The following is an 18,145-nucleotide window of genomic DNA, read 5'->3' as shown; positions in this document are numbered from 1 at the left end:
TTACAAAATTATCCCTGAGTACAGAAAAGCACAGCTTCTTGTGGGACAACTGTTTGATTCAACAGAAAGCAGTTTCTGCTGTTCAGAGATAATTAATCTCCTTGGGTGTGAAGGGATTGTTCATGTCACGCATCCCAAGTGGCGGTTGTGATTCTGACTCTAAGGACCTGGTTTCGTCAATAAAGTTCAGGCTGAGCAACCCTTTCAGCTCGCTTGAGCCTATCAGAGTATGAACCTGCATAAACAATTTTCATTCCACCTCTACAGTCCACAAGGAGTCATGCACAAAGATTAGGATGTCAGAGGTGTAATTATCCCCTATATAATTATCAAAATCATAGTGATTTATTCTTCCTCTTACCAGACCTCAAGGGGTTGCTCCAAATAACCCCTTTGAGATCACTAACTGGAGCATCAGAGGGGAGAACAGTATGATGTCACCCCTAACAGCCGTGCCCCCAAAGGCGGGCTTGTAAATACCCCCTGACCCACAAGGTATTTATTTATTAAAGACACTTTTAACCTGCCTTTCTTTAACAAAAGACTCCAGGGTGGAGAGGAGGCCGGACTCATCTGCCAATGTGAGATTTAATATAATCCTACTCAGGTCTGAATCCCCAGCAGAATCGCTGCTGCAAGAAATTATCCACTCCTAATTAGCTACGTGGGTCACAGGGGAGATGACTGTATCTGGAACACCCACAATGATGCTGAGGCAGCTGCCACCCCTGGCTGCCTGTGAGGTATTAAGAGTAAAATGCCCTTTGGGAATGACAACAGACCACCCCAAGCAGCCATTATTCCAAGTCAGGGAACTGCCTGATTAGCCGGCTCATGTTGCCAACATGCGGATACAAAGATCACACGCTTTGTTCACTGCTCTTGAAAGTCATGGCTGGATTTTATTTCCTGGTAATCTGGAATAACAGCACACACACACACAAAATAAAAGCCAACATTTAATTTTAAGACCAATGGGTTAGATACAGGAAGACTCCAGCTAATAGTAATTATTGTAATTAATAATATTGTGAGGGCTGCTGTCAGAGGTGGTCTTTTGGTTCTTCGCTGATGCCATGCTGGAGCTGGCCCGTACAAGCGGTCAGGCTCTTGACATGAGGAAAGGCCCGGTCGTGGGTGTTTACATGTTTGCCCCACTGTTCTCACTCCTGGTTTCCCCCCGCCCCTTGCCGTGGCCTTGCGACTGTGTTTGTTAGGGTTGCTTCACTCTTCATTCATCCTCCCTTCTCCCACCACCAGACACCGTTATCAGTTCCTTTCCCAAGCTTGTTAGAAACTGCACCTGTGATGTAATCATGTAACCATGCTTAAGTTATGCTCTGTAGTCTGGCTCGCTCATTAGCAGCTTTGAACCTGCAAGTTACCTTAGCTGTACCTGTTGCTTCTACAATAAAGTTTACCTGCTTCTGACTTGGCTGTCTGAGCGAGTGGCTTATTGGGAATTGCCCAGGTTGGCTGGAGAACCTGACAGCTGCTCAAACTGCAAAGGAGGGGTCACTAGAGGTGTGGGGTGGGAGGTAGTTGTGAATTTCCTGCATTGTGCAGTGGGAAGATAATAGGCATGCTCCTCTGATCCTGGAGAGAATAGGTATGCATCATGACTAGTATCATGTCTCGTATCATGGGATACGCTAGGACTTCTAAAAACTCTGTGGTAAAATGTTCTCCAGAGAGGTTGCATGGAAATTTTATAAATAAATAAAAATAAAAAAATTAACCAAAACCAGAATGGGAAATACCGGTGTATTTTATTGAAGGACTAAAGCATCCATCCTGAGTGAAAGTATAGCAAAATAAAATCAATAGCTTGAATAATATAGGGTTAAAATGGAAAGTCTTGAAATGTTTAAAAAGGCTGAAATGAATATGTATGAACATGTGGTCCTTTCAGTTTAAATTTCTGACTTTTCACCACTGAACATAGGAGGGAAGTACAAAGGGGAAAGAATTCCCCCACTGCATCGTCTTATGCAGTTATCAGATCAAGCTGTTTGTCTCATGTCAGCTCATGGCAAACATAATGGTGGTGTTGGAAAATGGTATCAAGTCACAGCTGACTTATGGCAAGCTCTTAGGGTTTTCAGGGTAAGAGATGGTAAGAGGTGGTTTGCCGTTTCCTGCCTCTTCATAACAACCCTGGACTTCCCTGACATTCTCCCATTAAAGTACTAACCTGGGCCGACCCTGCTTCGCTTCTAAGCTCTGATGAGATCAGACTAGCCTGGGCCATCCAGGTCAGGACAAAGGCCATACAGAGGGTGGTTTGCCATTGCCTGACTCTGCATATGTTGGATAGACACTCCATGGGAAAGTAATGTTAAATGAGGGCAAGGGAGAGATGTTATTTTCCTTTCGTGTCAAGGGATACCACTTTCCTCAATATCAGGGAGGAGGCTGGTTTCTGTTCCATTTCGGCTATTTGTGATTTAAATACAATTAAGCTAGATTCGAGTCCAGTAGCACCTTGGAAACCAAAACGAATTTTGTGGTATGAGCATCAAAGTTCCCTTTGTCAGATATCTGAATTAAATACATTCACTCCAGCCCTGGAGGCATCTGTTTGAATTCCTCCTTCCAATGTATCTTTGGTCTGATCCTGCCAGAAAGAAATCATAAAGTCCAGCTAAAGTCTCTGCAGTTTGATCTCTTGGTGGCCTTCTTCTCAAGAGCACAGAGGAGGTGAAGTCCTCAAAAAGGCAACTGATGAATCTAGAAGAGTGGTGGAACTAGAAGAGACATGGGTCCTCTTTGCTCTATCCTTCTTGAACTGGTGGTAGTGTGAGGGATCACGCTGCAGAATTAAGAGAAAGAGAACCTGGCTTGGGTGAAGCTCCAATAACACAAATCCAGGAGTCAAGTTTCAACCGGCAGGAGGAAATGTCTGGTTGGATCTCAGCCCCCTTCTCTACGTAGAGTTGCCAGCTCCGAGCTGTGAAATACCTGGAGATTTTGGGGGTGGAGCCTGAGGATGGCAGGGTTTGGGGAGAGGAAAGACTTCAATGGTATGTAATGCCATAGAGTCCATCTTCCAAAATGGCCATTTTCTCCAGGTGAACTGATCTCTATTGCCTGGAAATCAATTGTAATCCCAGGAGATCTCCAGCCACCACCTGGAGGTTGGTAACCCTATCTCTACCCCTGGGCAGTGGAGCAGAGGCAGCAGGCTCAGCTGAGGAAGTTGGCAAGGAACTCGTAGGCTGAATCTTCTTCCTGAAACTCAGTTTCATGCATTGTTAGGGTAAGGAATCTCTTTCCCATTGTACATAAGGAATAGTTCCCCCACCAGCAATTACTCCAGTGCCTTAGTCATCACTGCTGAGTTACAGGATACCTCACAGAATCTAGATTCTTTAAGGTTCCCCTTTAACAGCCACCTAAAAAGATTGCTAAAACTTGTGGCAGTGGCAGTATGTTCCATAAGCTCAGAGGGGAATATGTCTCTGATCTCCATTCAGAAGTTCTTGGATTCCCCCTGCACCATTTCTGGGCAGGACAGCTTAAGGATGGGGTGTGAAGGTGAGAACTGGGATTTCTCCCTAAATGTTGTGATTGCATTTGGTATCTCCTGCTGGAGACTTGGCCACACCCCTTCCCCTTCCTACACCCATCCCCATCCTCTATCACTCACCTTGTTTAGGGTTGTTGGGTGTCAGGATTGTTCCCTGTGTGGGAGGAAAAAAGAACTGTTGAGGTCTTCAACCCACGTATGCATTTATGCATTTATTTATATAATATTTTTTCTCCTGTGCTGGGATTCAAAGAAGCTTAGAACCTATCTTATTTTTTCACAACAACCCTGTGAGGTAGGCCAGGCTGAGAGTTCATCATGGGCCCAAGGTACCCATGGTAGAAATGGGGATTTGAACTCAGGGTCTTAGTCCACCATTCTATCCACTACACCACACTGGCTCTCAGTGTGTGTGTGTGTGTGTGTGTGTGTGTGTGTGTGTGTGTGTGTGTGTATATATGTGTGTGGGGGGGCCTTCATCCCCCTTAAAACGTTGAATTGGAATGGCAGAGGGCTAGTAGTAGGGATGGGGGTGTTGATCGTCCTCCCCAAAGGTCTCTTAGAAGACAGACATCTCTCTTTTCCCCCACAGCCTTGAGGCAGAATTAACATGAATACATGAACCTGCCTTATACTGAATCAGACTATCGGTCCATCAAGATCAGCATTCTCAACCCAGACTGGCAGCTGCTCTCCAGGGTCTGAGGTCCAGGTCTTTCCCATCACCTCCTGCCTGGTCCTCTCAAGTGGAGAGCAGATGCTCTACCATTGAGTCATGACCCCTCCCAAATTCCTGGCTACTAGGATGGGATTTTTCTCACACTTACCTCTGAGGTTGTTGGCAGACACTCGGGCCCTTGCTGAAAGGGAGAGAGAAAACAGAGAGTTTGTGGGTGGGCAGAGACAGGCGTGCCTGCCTCCTCTTTCTCTCGCTCCCTTTCAGAGAAGATTAATCTGGTTGCTTCAGCCACAGGCTGAGCACACCCTCAACACAGAGAGACACTAGAACTGTAAATATTAATAAAGCATAAACCAACCAAAAACAGAGCCGGCCTATCATATACATTGGCTGGGAAACCAGGACCACAGAGGAAGATCTGAGAATCCAGACTGGGCAGCTTCCTTCCAGCAGGGCTGTGAAGGACATTCATATTTAACCTGCGGCACAGGATAATGTCAGCCACCTGCAGGCAACAACAACACCTTCCACACTTCTTCCTCATCATTCTGCCTGCCTCTGTGTAGAGACTCTGGACTTTCTTGGTGGTCTCATCCAAGTATTAACCAAGGCTGACCCTGCTTAGCTTGTGAGATCTAATGCGATCAGACCAGCCTGGGCCATCTGGGTCAGGGCATTATTTAACCACAATGCATGGAGAATCTTTCTTGAAAAGCAGAGAGACGACTAGATGACATTTCCAATTGATGTCCACAACACTGTTTAGGGGAGAAGTGCTTGTTGGCACAGCCGGGTGTGGTGCTTGTGGGGAGGGGGTTACAGCTTCTGCTGCCGATAATGCACCTCACAATGACTCCCCGTGCACTGTTTACTTACTGATGTACCAAAGGATCCCGGCCAGGAGCAGAAGGGCAGCCACAGCCCCCAAGACGCCCGCCACAATGGGCCATGTTGAGTCTGAAATGCAAAAAGAGCAAAGTGATTGATGTGAATCCCCAAACAATTTCAGCTAGGTGTGCCAACCTCCAGGTAGGGCCTGGGTTTTCTCCTAGAATTACAATTGATCTCCACACTACAGAGATCAGTTCCCCTGAAGAAAACCATTTGGGCAAAACTCTATGGCTCATAGAATCATAAGAGTTGGAAGGGGCCATACAGGCCATCTAGTCCAATCCCCTATAGTTTAACCATAGTGTTTTGCCCAGATCATCCCCAGAAACATGCTGACATCGCTTCCGAGAGCACAGGAAGAGAAATTAGCACATCGGCAGCAATGACAGTGCATTGCCCGTGACATCATTATGTCACTGGCGAGACTCCCTTCCAGCAAGATAAATCTCCCCCAGTTGCCTGAGGAAAAAGGGCAACCCTGCCCTGCATTCTCTCACCAGCCTGCTCCAGGGCAACGTGTTCCACATGGCACTGGTAGTGGTCCCGGTCCTGGGGATCGATCTGGATACTGAGCCAGGTGTAGAAGGTCCCATCCCAGTTGGGGACGACACCCCCACGGAGAGTCTCCTGCTCCCGAACTGCCCCGTCCTTCCTCCAGGTGACCTTGATTCGCTTGGGGTAGAAGCCATAGATCCGGCAGACGAGGGTTTCCAGACTGGCGTTGCCCTTTCTGTGCATCATTTTCACTATTGGGGACTCTGCAAAAAATGGGAACAATTCCTTAAGACTGCACCTCTCCCTTGGTTGGTAGGATTGGGACTGTGCTTGAAAGGGAAGGTATTAGACGTACATATTTCATTGCATAAATTCCTGGCCTTCACGTCTGAGTACCTCAACACAAGAATTTTCTGTGTCTGACTGGGCTGACCTGAATTATAATGTTCAAGCAGAAACCCCAGAGATTTTGGAATGTTTGTTTAAGTGCCTGGGCAGGATTCCAGGGTGCCGGGACAGTTTTATTTGGTGTGCATGGGGGAGGGAGACAGTCAGAAGACAGGCAATAACTGGGAACAGCTGAAGCAAAAAAGGGGCATCAAATTTTGCTGTGGGGGAGGAGGGAAAGAAAGATTTCTAATGAAAATTAGCATTTTAAAAGAGACATTTTAAAGTTTGAGGGAAATGGGAGACATAAGGCACAGTCTTTTATGAACCCGATAAACTCATGTCCTCCTCCCATGTGGTCTAAAGAAGATCAGTCCCCAAAACATCTGTATATTTGTTAAATCCTAATTTTAATAGTCAAAGGATTGTAAAGGAATCCTTTTGGGAGCTGTCAATCTGAGAGATAATTTATACAAGACACTGGTTCTTGTAGGTTATCCAGACTGTGTAACCGTGGTCTTGGTATTTTCTTTCCTGACGTTTCGCCAGCAATTGTGGCAGGCATCTTCAGAGGAGTAACACTGAAGGCCAGAGACACTGTCCTTCAGTGTTACTCCTCTGAAGATGCCTGCCACAGCTGCTGGCGAAACGTCAGGAAAAAAATACCAAGACCACGGTTACACAGCCCGGATAACCAACAAGAACCAATGAACTCTGACCGTGAAAGCCTTCGACAATATTTTATACAAGACACTGTTTGTTTGACAAGAGTTAATGATTTATGGAAGGGCTTTGGGGGGAAATAGTCTGACCTGACACAGGTTGCGGAAACTCCATCCATAATCGACTCATGGTTTCCAAGGCAAGAGGTGAGCAGAGATGGTTTGCCATCACCTGCATCTGAGTCATGACCCTGGATTTCTTTGGTGGTCTACCATCCAAGTACTAACCAGGGACGGCCCTGCTTAGCTTCTGAGAGCTGACGAGATCAGGCTAATCAGGGCTAGAGGCTGCTATTATAAATATAGTAACTAAAATAAATTTTGGAGGACATTCATTCATAGGGTCGCCATGAATCGGAAGCGACTTGACTGCACTTCACACACACACACACACACACACACACACACACACACACACACACACACCCCTAAATAAATAAAAAATATTCCCCATCCTTACTAGGGATGGACACATCAATGGGATTTGTAGCTGGACAAGTTCAAGTGGAACAGAAAGCCCTTGGAGAGCCCCCAGAGGATTCTGTTTCTAAGCACAGAGGAGATGGATTTGGGACCTGGAACATAATGACGCTGCCAGTCACTGGAGTTGAGCAGACCAAAGGCAGGAGGAGGGTTTCTTTTTGGCAAGGGGCATTTGGATGTTCAGACTCTACCACCCCTTTCTTCCTGTCATCTGAAATGGTCCGGCCCAGCATGACATTCACTCTGTGACTGTTTCTGGTGTGTTCCAAAAAGCTTTCAGGAGCAAAATCCATTCCTAAATTGGTTAAATGGACCACACCACTTCAGATTTCAGGTAGAGGAATGACATTCTAGAATTTCCGTAAGTGGAGGGGAAATCCCACGTGCAAGTAGAAAGCTAGCACAGGATGAAGATTGCTCAGAGTCCATGCTGCTCCCTGCTCTGGAACCGGCACTGGTCTTAGGTAATACATTCGCCAACTTCCATCCCCTGTGTAAAGGGTGTATAGGTAGACTATAGAAGAACTATAATTTTCTCCCCTCACTGTAGGGTTGCCAACCCTACTAGCTGGAGATCTCCTGCTATTACAAATGATTTCCAGCTGATAGAGATCAGTTCACCTGGAGAAAATAGCCACTTTGGCAATTGGACTCTATGGCATTGAAGTAGCTCCCCAAACCCCGCCCTCCTCAGGCTCTACCCCTAAAACCTCCTGCCAGTGGTGAAGAGGGAGCTGGCAACCCTACCTCACCTTTCCTCTGGAGAGCTTTTCTCCCATAGTCCAGGTATTCCTTCAGCTCTTCGATGCAGTCCTCGTGGCGGAAGTATTTCCAGTGACCCGTCTCCTCATGGGCCCTTCTGTCGAGGTCCCTCCCGTCATAAGCTTCCCGGTGATAATACCTCCTTTTGGTCTGGTCTTCACTCAGTTCACAGCCCTGGACACACTGGAAGGTGTGAAACTCTGGAAAAGAAGGTTGGGTCTGCAGAGGGTGGCCATGGATGGGACTGAAGAATACAGGACACTCCCCAGTCCCATCCCCCATTCACACAAAAGGCCAGTCTATGCTAAGGCCAGACCAGGCTGATATAATTTAAAATATGTATTGCAATCACATTTGTATATGGAGCAGGCATCACATACTCCCTTCTTGCTTTTTGCTTCTTCTTCTTTTGCCATTCAGAAGGTTTTTGTTTTTTGCTTTGTGCTTTGGCAATTTGGGAATGAAATTTCAGATTCTTAAGCTAATACCTAGTAAAAGACAAGACCTTTAAATGCCCACCCCCCAAAAAAAGTACACTCACAGTTTTCTGCAGTACCCTGTGAACAGTTCACCAGAATATGGGAATACTTAAGACCATTTCTTGAAGTGCAGTGACTGTTACATGGGGCATCCATCCCCTGCTTATTATACTCACAGAAAATTTATTGTATCTACAGTATTTACTAACTTTATATGTCACCTTTCTGCCCTCACAAGAGCCAACAAGGCAGCTAACAATTTAAAACAGGGATCGCTGAGGGAATGTGCAATGAAATAAAAAAGTTTTCACCTGTTGGCAGAAGACGGCAACAGAAAGGTATGGATGAATCTCCCTAGGGAGAGAGTTCCAGAGCTTTGGTGCCACAACCGAGAAGGATCTTTCCAGGGTTGGCTACCCAACTAATCTCAGATGTCGGGGGCATCCAAAGCAGAGCCTCCAAAGATTAGTGGTTGTGCAGGTTCATAAGGCAGTAGGCAAGCCTTATCAGCATGATTTCTTTATTAGCATGCAAATATCACCCAGATGCCTGTGAAGTGCAGGTTTATTTGTTTGTATGTTTATTAAGGATGTCTGTTATATCACTTCTCTCCCTGATTAAGACCCAAAGCAGCTTACAAAAATATCAAGTTAAGCCATTTGTTGTCTTTGGTAAGCTAAGCAGTCTTGGAATAAGAGGGCAGTCCCTCTTATGGATTAAAAATTGGTTAAATGATAGGAAGGAGAGCAGGGGTCCCCAACATGATGTCCGTAGGCACCCTGGCGCCTTCAGACACCTTTTATCATGCCGTCAAGAGTTTTTAGGAAGTGGGCTGGGCAAGGTAGGGTTTTTACCCAGCAAGGCTTCTGATTGACTATTGGAGATTTGAATGGCTGTGCAGATTTTTAAAATATGTTGCTTTGGCAACAGGATCTGCACTGTTACTGAAGTTAAGCTGTGGCAATCATTTTGTGGCTGGCTCCGCCTCTTGTGGCAGCCATTTTGTTGCTGCGCCCACCATGCCCTGTCAGAATTCCAAATGTCTCCGCAGGCTCAAAAAGGTTGGGGACCCCTGAAGTAGAGAGTAGGAAGAAATGGGCAGTTCTCACGATGGAAGGAGGGAATGGGCACAAAGAGTGTACCCCCCCTTTAACTCACCCCCAGTCTGGTTGTAGTGATTCTGCAGAATCAAGAGGTAATCTCGGAGCCACCTCTCGTTAACGTGCACAAGGTCGGTCTGTTCGTTCCAGTACTGCTCATTCAGATTCTCCTCCATCCAGGGTGCCCGAGGGAGCACCCTTCTGGTGTGGCTGTCAAAGTACTCGATGGGCTGATCATCCATGTAGCCCACTTCTATGAAACGGGGCAATCCCTGGTCAAATTTGGTCACTACTGTGCGGAAATAGAAGAGAGAGAGTGCGGTGGAGCCTGAAAAGGAAGAGAGGTGGAAGAGTCAGGGAGCCTGTATCCAAGGAAAGAGTGCCGGCATGGTGTAGTGGTTAAGAGTGGCAGACTCTATCCCCACACCTCCACATGAAGCCTGCTGGGTGACCTTGGTCTTGTCACGATTCTCTCAGAACTCTCCCAGACCATGTGGAGGCAGACAATGGCCAACCACCTCCAAATGTCTCTTGCCTTGAAAATCCCATGGGGTCGCCATAAGTCAGCTGTGACTTGGTGGCACTCTCCACCACAGTCAAGGAGACCCAAAATCATCTACAACCCCCCTTCATATGATGATCACATGAACACATGAAACTGCTTTATCCAAAATCAGACCCTTGGTCCATCAATGTCAGTATTGTCTACCCAGACTGGCAGGCGCTCTCCAGGGTCTCAGACAGAGGTCTTTCACATCACCTCCTACCTGAGCCTTTTAAATGGAGATGCTGGGAATTGAACCTGGGACCTTTTGCATGCCAAGCAAGTGCTGTACCACTGAGCCACAATTGTGCCTTATCCATCATGGCAGAAAGAGGGCATATTGTCCCACCATAAATTAAGTGCAGGTTGTGAGTAGCTGGAGATAGGTAATAGAGATGTGTTAAGCATTAAAGGAAGTGGTGTGGGATGGCAGAAACTGAAAAAAGGAAGGAAATTAAGGAAGAAGCAAGAAAAGAGAGAGGCCAGGACTAGACACTGGTGGGGGCAGGAACCCTTCCTGGCTGCCCCCCACAAGAATTCCCCCTCCCATTCCCCTCTGAAGGCCAACCCTATACCACACTAGAGACTCAGAACAATTGTGGGGCAGGAGGTAGACAGAAAGCACCGCACGAGTCCTGTGGATGGGTTGTTAACAAAAGGGGGGGAAGACATCTTCCAGTATACAACCACTGTGAAGCAGAACTTGAGTTATCCATTCTTCCTCTGTCCTGAAGTGGCTGATTGTTTGGCTCTGTAGATGCTGGTTGGCTAGCTGTTGTGGCACTCATGAAGATACCTCACCCCCACCTGCTCCTCAAAATGTTTCAAGTTTCCAAAATGGATGGCTTCTTTTTAAAATGGCTGGCCCGATCTTGTCAGATCTCAGAAGCTAAGCAGGGTCAGCCCTGGTTAGTACTTGGATGGGAGAGCTCCAAGGAATACCAGGGTCGTGACATGGAGGCAGGCAATGATGAACCACCTTTGAAAGTCTCATGATAAGGCAGATGTGACTTGACTGCACACACACACACAAAATGAATTGACACCTCACTCCAAAACCTTCATAAAGTACGGGGGTGTGGCAAGAATTCATGCTGTAGTTGGAGTCTCTGGCTGGGATGGTCTCTACCACTGAGCCACAAGCCCTAAGCACCTGTTCTTTGGTTTCACAGAAATGGGATTTTGTAAGTAAGACATTCAAGGGTGCATGCGAAGTACATGCTTTCAGGAGGGAGACCATGGTGGAAGCAAACTCACGGTGTTTCTGACAGACAGGATGCGTTCAAGCCTTATTCTGGCTTGAAGCACAAATTGGATGTTTGGTGCAAGGGCCAGCCAATCATGAAACAACTTCCCTTCTTCTCCTAACAGAGTTCAAAGTGCAAAAAGAGAGAGAGATAAAAGTGGTGAAGGAAGAAAAAGAAAGAGCTAAATACTACCTGACAGAGCCCCGTGGCGCAGAGTGGTAAACTGCAGTACTGCAGTCCAAGTTCTGCTGACACCTGAGTTCAATCCCAACGGAAGTTGGTTTCAGGTAGCCGGCTCAAGGTTGACTCAGTCTTCCATCCTTCCAAGGTTGGTAAAAGGAGTACCCAGTTTGCTGGAGTAAAGGGAAGATGACTGGGGAAGGCACTGGCAAACCACCCTGTAAACATAGTCTGTCTAGTAAACGTCGGAATGTGACATCACCCCATGGGTCAGGAATGACCCCATGCTTGCACAGGGGACCTTTACCTTTTTAAATACTACCCTAAAACTCAAATATTGTATTTATGAGGAAAGACACACCAACTGAGCAGGTTTCCTTAAGGGCACTTTCACACATGCCGAATAATGCATTTTCATTGCACTTTTCAACTGGACTGGACTGTGTGAAAGGGCAAAATCCACTTGCGATTGATGGCTGAAGGGCGTTGAAAGTATATTTAAAGCACACGTGTGTGTGAAAACACCTTAAAATTTTCAATTCTATTTTTAATTGTGTACATGTTTTAATGTTTTTTTGGTGCACCTCCTTGGGGAGCCTGATCAGATGTCAAGGTGGCATAAAAGGATTTTTAAACAAATAAACAAACCTCCAATGGACCCTAGAGTTCTCCTGGAATTCCAATTGGCCTCCAGACTACACAGATCAGTTTGCCCTGGAGAAAATGGCTGCTTCAGATGGTGGACTCTATGGCATCCCATCCCTGCTGAGCTCTCTTCCTTTGCCAAGCACTACCTCCAAATCTCCAGGAATTTGGCAACCTTCTCTCAAAAGTACGGTCATGTTTTGAGGTTAGAATGCTTCCTTGGTGCAGACCTCTGAAGAACTTACCAATTTCCTAGGGCTGCCATCTCCAGCTGGGAGAATTCCTGGAGATTTTGGGGGTGGAGACTGGGGAGGGTGGGGTTTGGGGAGGGGAGGGAGCTCATTGGGGTATAACACCCATTGGTCCACCCTCTAAAGCAGCCATTTCCTCCAGGGGAACTGATCTTGGTCATCTGGAGATCAACTGTAATTCTGAGGCCCCACCTGGAGGTTGGCAGCCCCACCTGGCCAGGCCCCACCTGGTGGTTGGCAGCCCTACCAATGCATGGCATGACCAGCCTTTCTCCACTCAGACCCTCACCCTGAACAGCACAGAGGGCATTGTTCTCATCGCTGTTGTCCCCACAGTTGTCTTCCCCATCACAGGCCGAAAGTTCAGGGACGCAGCGCTGGTTCTTGCATGTGAACTGGTCACTGGCACAAGTACAGTTGGCTTCATCGCTGTCATCCAGACAGTGGTCAACTCCATCACAGGTCCAAAACTCGTAAATGCAGCGCCCGTTCCGGCACTGGAACTGGGACTCGGTGCAGTTGCAGTTGGCTTCGTCACTGTCATCTCCGCAGTGGTCAAACCCGTCGCAGCTCAGTTCGATGGGCACACAGCGCCCATTGGTGCACTGGAACTGGCTGTCAGTGCAGGCGCAACCAGCTTCGTCGCTGCCGTCCCGACAGTTGTCATCTCCATTGCAGAGTTCGCTCTCCTCGACCCGGTGCCCATTCTTGCACTGGAAGAACTGGCAAGGGCAGCCAGCTTCGTCGCTGTCATCACCACAGTCGTCATACCCATCACAGGTCCAAAGCTCAGGGACGAATTGCCCGTTCTGGCACTGGAATTCATTGAGGAAGCAGAAAGGGCTGCAGAGGTCTTCATCTCCTTCATCCCTGCAGTCTTCACCTGGAAGCAGGAGGAGGAGATGAGTCCATCAGTCATTTATAAATATGGCCTGGCTAGCAACTTGAAGGCAATGGCAAACCACCTCTGTTAGTCTCTTGCCTTGAAAACCCTACTGGATTGCCATAAGCTGGCAGCAACTTTACACACCCAACAACTTTTAGATTCAGAATCTGACGTTTACTCATCAGTGTTCAGGAAAAAAATTATTTGCAAGTTAGTGACTGTTCCTTGTACTCCAGCTTGGCTTAACCCAATAGATCAGAAATGGACAACTTTGGGCCTTTTCCCTCCTTTAAAAAAAGAATCTATGAACAGTGCCATTTCCAGAATCTGGGATCTGCCCCAATTCATGCCTCCCTTTAAACCCACCTGCCTTTGCCTCACCCACCTGACTGCCCTGCTCACAAGCCCTACAACCTGCCAGCATTCACAGCCACCTGACTCCTGTACGTGCCCTTTCCCCAACAACACTGGCTGATGCATGCCACTGGTACTACTGCTGCTGAGACCATCAGGAGTGCTGCCACTCTGAAATGCCTGCATGTGGCTCAGTGGAAGAGCTTCTGCTTCGTATACAGAAGGTCACAGGTTCAATCCCTGGCCTCTCCAGTTAAAAGGACCAGGCAGTAGGAGATCATAGAACCATAGAGTTGGAAGGTACCACCAGGATCATCTAGTCCAACCCCTTGTACAATGCAGGAAATTCATGATTACCTTCCCCCCACACCCCCAGTGACAAAGTTTCAGGTGGGTAGCCATGTTGGTTTGCAGTAGAACAGCTAGATTCGAGTCCAGCAGCACCTTAGAGACAAGAGTTTCAGGGTATAAGCTTTAGAGCAGAGGTTCTCAATGTGGTGCCCGTGGGTGCCATGACGTGTGCTGACACCTTTTCTGGTGCCTGCCAAGTGTTTTTAGGAAGTGGGCTAGGTAGGGTTTTTGCCCAACTTCTGACTGACTATTGGAGATTAAGCTGTGACAATCATTTTGTGGCTGCCTCTGCCTCCTGTGGCAGTCATTTTATGGCAACCATTTTGTTGCTGAGCCCACCATGCCATGTTAGAATTCCAAACGTGCCCACAGGCTCAAAAAGGTTGGGGACCCCTCTTTAGAGAGGCTCCAAAGCTTGTACCCTGTCAATCTCGATTTTGGGCTTTAAGGTGCTGCAGGACAGATAAAGGGGCATACATCTTCATACAATGCAGTTATACAATCATACAATGCAATTATACAATTAATAATGTAAAACGTTTATTAACTGGTGGGACTCACTTGCAGTGGGATGTAGTGGTGGCTATTCGATTTAAAACTCATAGGGGGATTATTTGTGGCTATTAGTCATGATGGCTGAGTGGGAATTTCTTGTTCAGAGACAGAAACCCTGAGAATGTCAATTGCCAGGAGGAGGAGGAGGGTGGGGTGTGTGGGTGGACTTTAGCCCTGCTTGTGGGAAACAGGATGCGGGACTAGAGGGACCCTTGGCCTGATCCAGCAGGGTTTTTTTTCCTGAGGTTCTCATGTTTGGCAGCAGCTCCCTTGGGTACAGCAAGGAACTTCCCAAAACCTGCTTCCTGAGAACTTTTTTTAAAGAGAGAGAGACCAGGGATTTAATATAGGAGTGTGTATTTGTGCTTATGGGATGGTGATTTATTACCCAATCACATCTGCACCCCAGGGGGGGGGGAAAGAAGGCATCCTCTTCTCCTGTCTCTACTATCTTTCCCAAAGTCTCACAACAGTTTCTGCATGAAGCACTGCCCTGGCATCAAGATGAGCAGGGGAAGAAGAGGTTCAGGCCTTTTATGCAGGAACATTACCCCGCGATCACCCCACTGACTGCTTCGGGGCTTCTCTTAGATTTTGCAGCCATTTTGCGACTGTCAGAGGTCGCCTCTCTCCCCCCCCCCACATTTTGCCCGCATTTTCCAGATGCTGCTTTAGCCCGAATCTTGAAAATGTGGGGGGAAATGTGGGGGGAGAGCGAGGCGACCTCTGACAGTCGCAAAACGCCTGCATCATCTAAGGGAAGCCCTGAAGCAGTCAGTGGGGTGACTGCAGGGTAACGTCCCTGCATAAAAGGCCACAAGGGGTGAAGGAGACGATCACGGAAATATTACAAAGCTCCTTCAAAAGATTTCAGAACGGATTCAGCACTGTGCTCAGATAAGCAGGAAAGCACGCGCACACACACACACACACACAAAGCTGCTTTATAGTGAATCAGATCATTGGTCCATCAAACCCAGAAGCCAGAACTGCCTACTCAAACTGGCTGTGGCTCTCCAGGGACTCTCCAGGATGTGCAGAGAAACGTCTTGCACATCACTCAACGCCTGGTCCTTTTAGCTGCAGAGGACAAGGATTGAACCTGGGACCTTCTTCATGCAAAGCACAGGCTCCTTCACTGAGCCACGCCCACTCCCTTGTTGAAAGTCAAATATATTGACATAACGCTCTCTAGTTCCTATAATGCGACTCACCTAATTCTTCTTGTGCTTGCAAAAACATACTGAGGGAAAAGGACTGGCCCAGGAGCTGGTGTCTGGTCTGGAACAAGAGGGTTCACATCTGCCCTTGGAGACATGAAGCAGCCTTATACTGAAGCAGACCCATTAAATTCTCAAAGTAAAGTTATAAGGCACAAATTGGCACCTTTTTTCTATCAAAAAGGTGATCAACCATCAGTTTCTCAACCTTTTTACCCTTGTGGAATCCTTGAAAGAATATTCATGTCTCAGGGAACCCCTACTTACGATTATATATTATCTATATATGATTTACATATAATTAGCCTATTCATCACTATTTCTCATGGAACCCCAAGCGATTTCTCGCAGAACCCTAGGTTCTGGGGAACCCTGGTTGAGCAATGCTGAGCTATACTAACCAATTGTCAGGTTCAAAGGTGGTTCTGTATTATTCATGAACCCTTGCGAAACCTTAGAGAGGTTGTGAAACTGCATGAGAATGCATCGATCAAAATGCATACATATGATTAGGATCACAAATATGTGACAGTGCCACCGGTCTGCCGTTCACAGGAACCCACATGAAGCTGCCTTACATTGAGTCAGACCATCGGTCCACCAAGGTGAGCATCGCCTACTCGGACCGGCAGCAGCTCTCCAGAGTCTCAGGCGGAGGTCTTTCACATCACCTGCTACCCGATCCTTTTAACTGGGGATGCCAGGGGTTGAACCCGGGACCTTCTGCATGCCAAGCAGACGCTCTGCCACTGAGCTGCGGCCCCTCCCTTTCCTCACCCTGCTCTTCTTCCAGGCTGAGCAAACGCACTCTGCTGGATGTGCCCATCCGTCAAGGCTGATATGGCAAAATGGGGGTTCGTGGGGGGGAGAGAGAGACCTGCAGATCGATATTCAAGAAAACAGTTTATTCTGGCAGCTGCGACCCAGAGCACTCTATCGAGTAAAAATCTCTGAGCCCCGATCATACTGAGGAAGGGATATTTATCCAAATTCAAGATCTGACAACCCATCAACATTCAGGGTAGGCTGATAGCACTCCAGACATCGAGGCGGCGCAGTACAGTTCAGTTCTATCCAGTTTCTCCTATCAATGTTTATAGTTCACTCTGACTCTCCATGACTCTTAACCCACTTCCTTAGCACACAGACATACAGGGAGATTCTGCCCAGCAACAAGCTATTCCCTGGCTGTCCTAATACATTTTACAGAAAGGAAAAGAGATTATTACAAATTGCTAAATCAGTGGATCTTCCATAGTCAGGGGAAGTCTACCTTGCTGTCACAAGGCAAAAGGGTGCCTGCCGCTCACCTGCCCCAAGTCCCCTTCCGCCCAGCGGGGAGGGGGCTCAAATCCACGATCCTTGCGCCCAGGTGTCGCTGCATCCAACCCGATGCCCAGAACACACGCATGCACACATGCACACACTTGTTCAGGTGGGTGCCAGTTCTGCCCCCAACCTCCCCAGCGCATGGGGAGGGGGGGTTTACCCCCCCCCGGTGGCACTCACCAGAGCAGCCCCCCAGAAGGAGGAGGGCGGTCGCCCCCAGGACCAGCAGCGGCGGCTGCACCAATGCCATCCGGAGCGCAAGCCAGCGCCTCTGGTCGCCCCAGATCTGCCTTCTGGGCGGAGGGGGGTGCGATGGGGTGGGAATCGGCTGAAGATGAAGCTGGGACGGCGGGGGCGGTTGCGGGCTGACAGGAAGCATCGCGCTCCCGTCTCGGAGCAGATCTCCTTTGGGTTGGACAGGCGCGGGGAGAAAGTCCGAGCAGGAGAAAGTTTGGCTCCGCAGTGCCTCCGAGAGAGCCCCTCCGTCCAAGAGTTTCCCTCTCTCTCCCTTCCACCCCCCCTCGGGGAAATCGGAGAATAAATGAGGAAGAGGGTTTGATAAAGGGGGGGGGAGAGGCCCCAGTTCAGGGGCAGAAGAAGACCTGCTTGGCATGAACACCGTACCGGGTTGAGTCTCCAGATAGCAGGGAAAAGCCTTCACCGATTGTATGCGAATAATGTTTGATGTGACCTGCTCTGAGCCACCTTGGCTGGGATAGAGCAAAGTATAAATAAAATAATAGAATCATAGAGTTGGAAGGGACCTCTAAGATCATCTAGTCCAACCCCCTGCACAATGCAAGAAATTCACAACTCACTCTCCCCCTCACTCCCCCATTGTGTGTGTTAAGTGCCGTCAAGTCGCTTCTGACTCATGGCGACCCTATGAATGAAAGTCCTCCAAAATGTCCTCTCTTTGACAGCCTAGGGAAAGGCAAAAAAAACCCTTCTGGATCTCTGGCCAATCTGGAGGAAAATTGCTTCCTGACCCCAAAGTGTCGATTGGCACTACCTGGGCATGTAAGAAAGGACCACAGGAGCCAAGCACTGATGCAA

General features: G+C 48.0%; 1 protein-coding gene across 1 annotated transcript; it reads right to left on the bottom strand.

The window, feature by feature from the left end:
- Positions 1-2,807: 2,807 nt before the first annotated feature.
- On the bottom strand, positions 2,808-17,339 carry LOC130493427 (class I histocompatibility antigen, F10 alpha chain-like). The gene is made up of 8 exons (XM_056867162.1): positions 17,270-17,339; positions 12,684-13,277; positions 9,586-9,855; positions 7,939-8,148; positions 5,597-5,857; positions 5,085-5,165; positions 4,357-4,389; positions 2,808-2,812 (listed from the first exon to the last, which is right to left on the bottom strand). The coding sequence occupies exons 1-8, from the start codon at positions 17,337-17,339 to the stop codon at positions 2,808-2,810; spliced, it is 1,524 nt and encodes a 507-aa protein (XP_056723140.1).
- Between the last annotated feature and the right edge of the window lie 806 nt (positions 17,340-18,145).

Source organism: Euleptes europaea, chromosome 1 (assembly GCF_029931775.1).
Source record: "Euleptes europaea isolate rEulEur1 chromosome 1, rEulEur1.hap1, whole genome shotgun sequence".
Lineage (NCBI taxonomy): Eukaryota > Metazoa > Chordata > Lepidosauria > Squamata > Sphaerodactylidae > Euleptes > Euleptes europaea.
The sequence above is the reverse complement of the archived record's forward strand: the minus strand, read 5'-3'. Positions and strand labels throughout refer to the sequence as shown.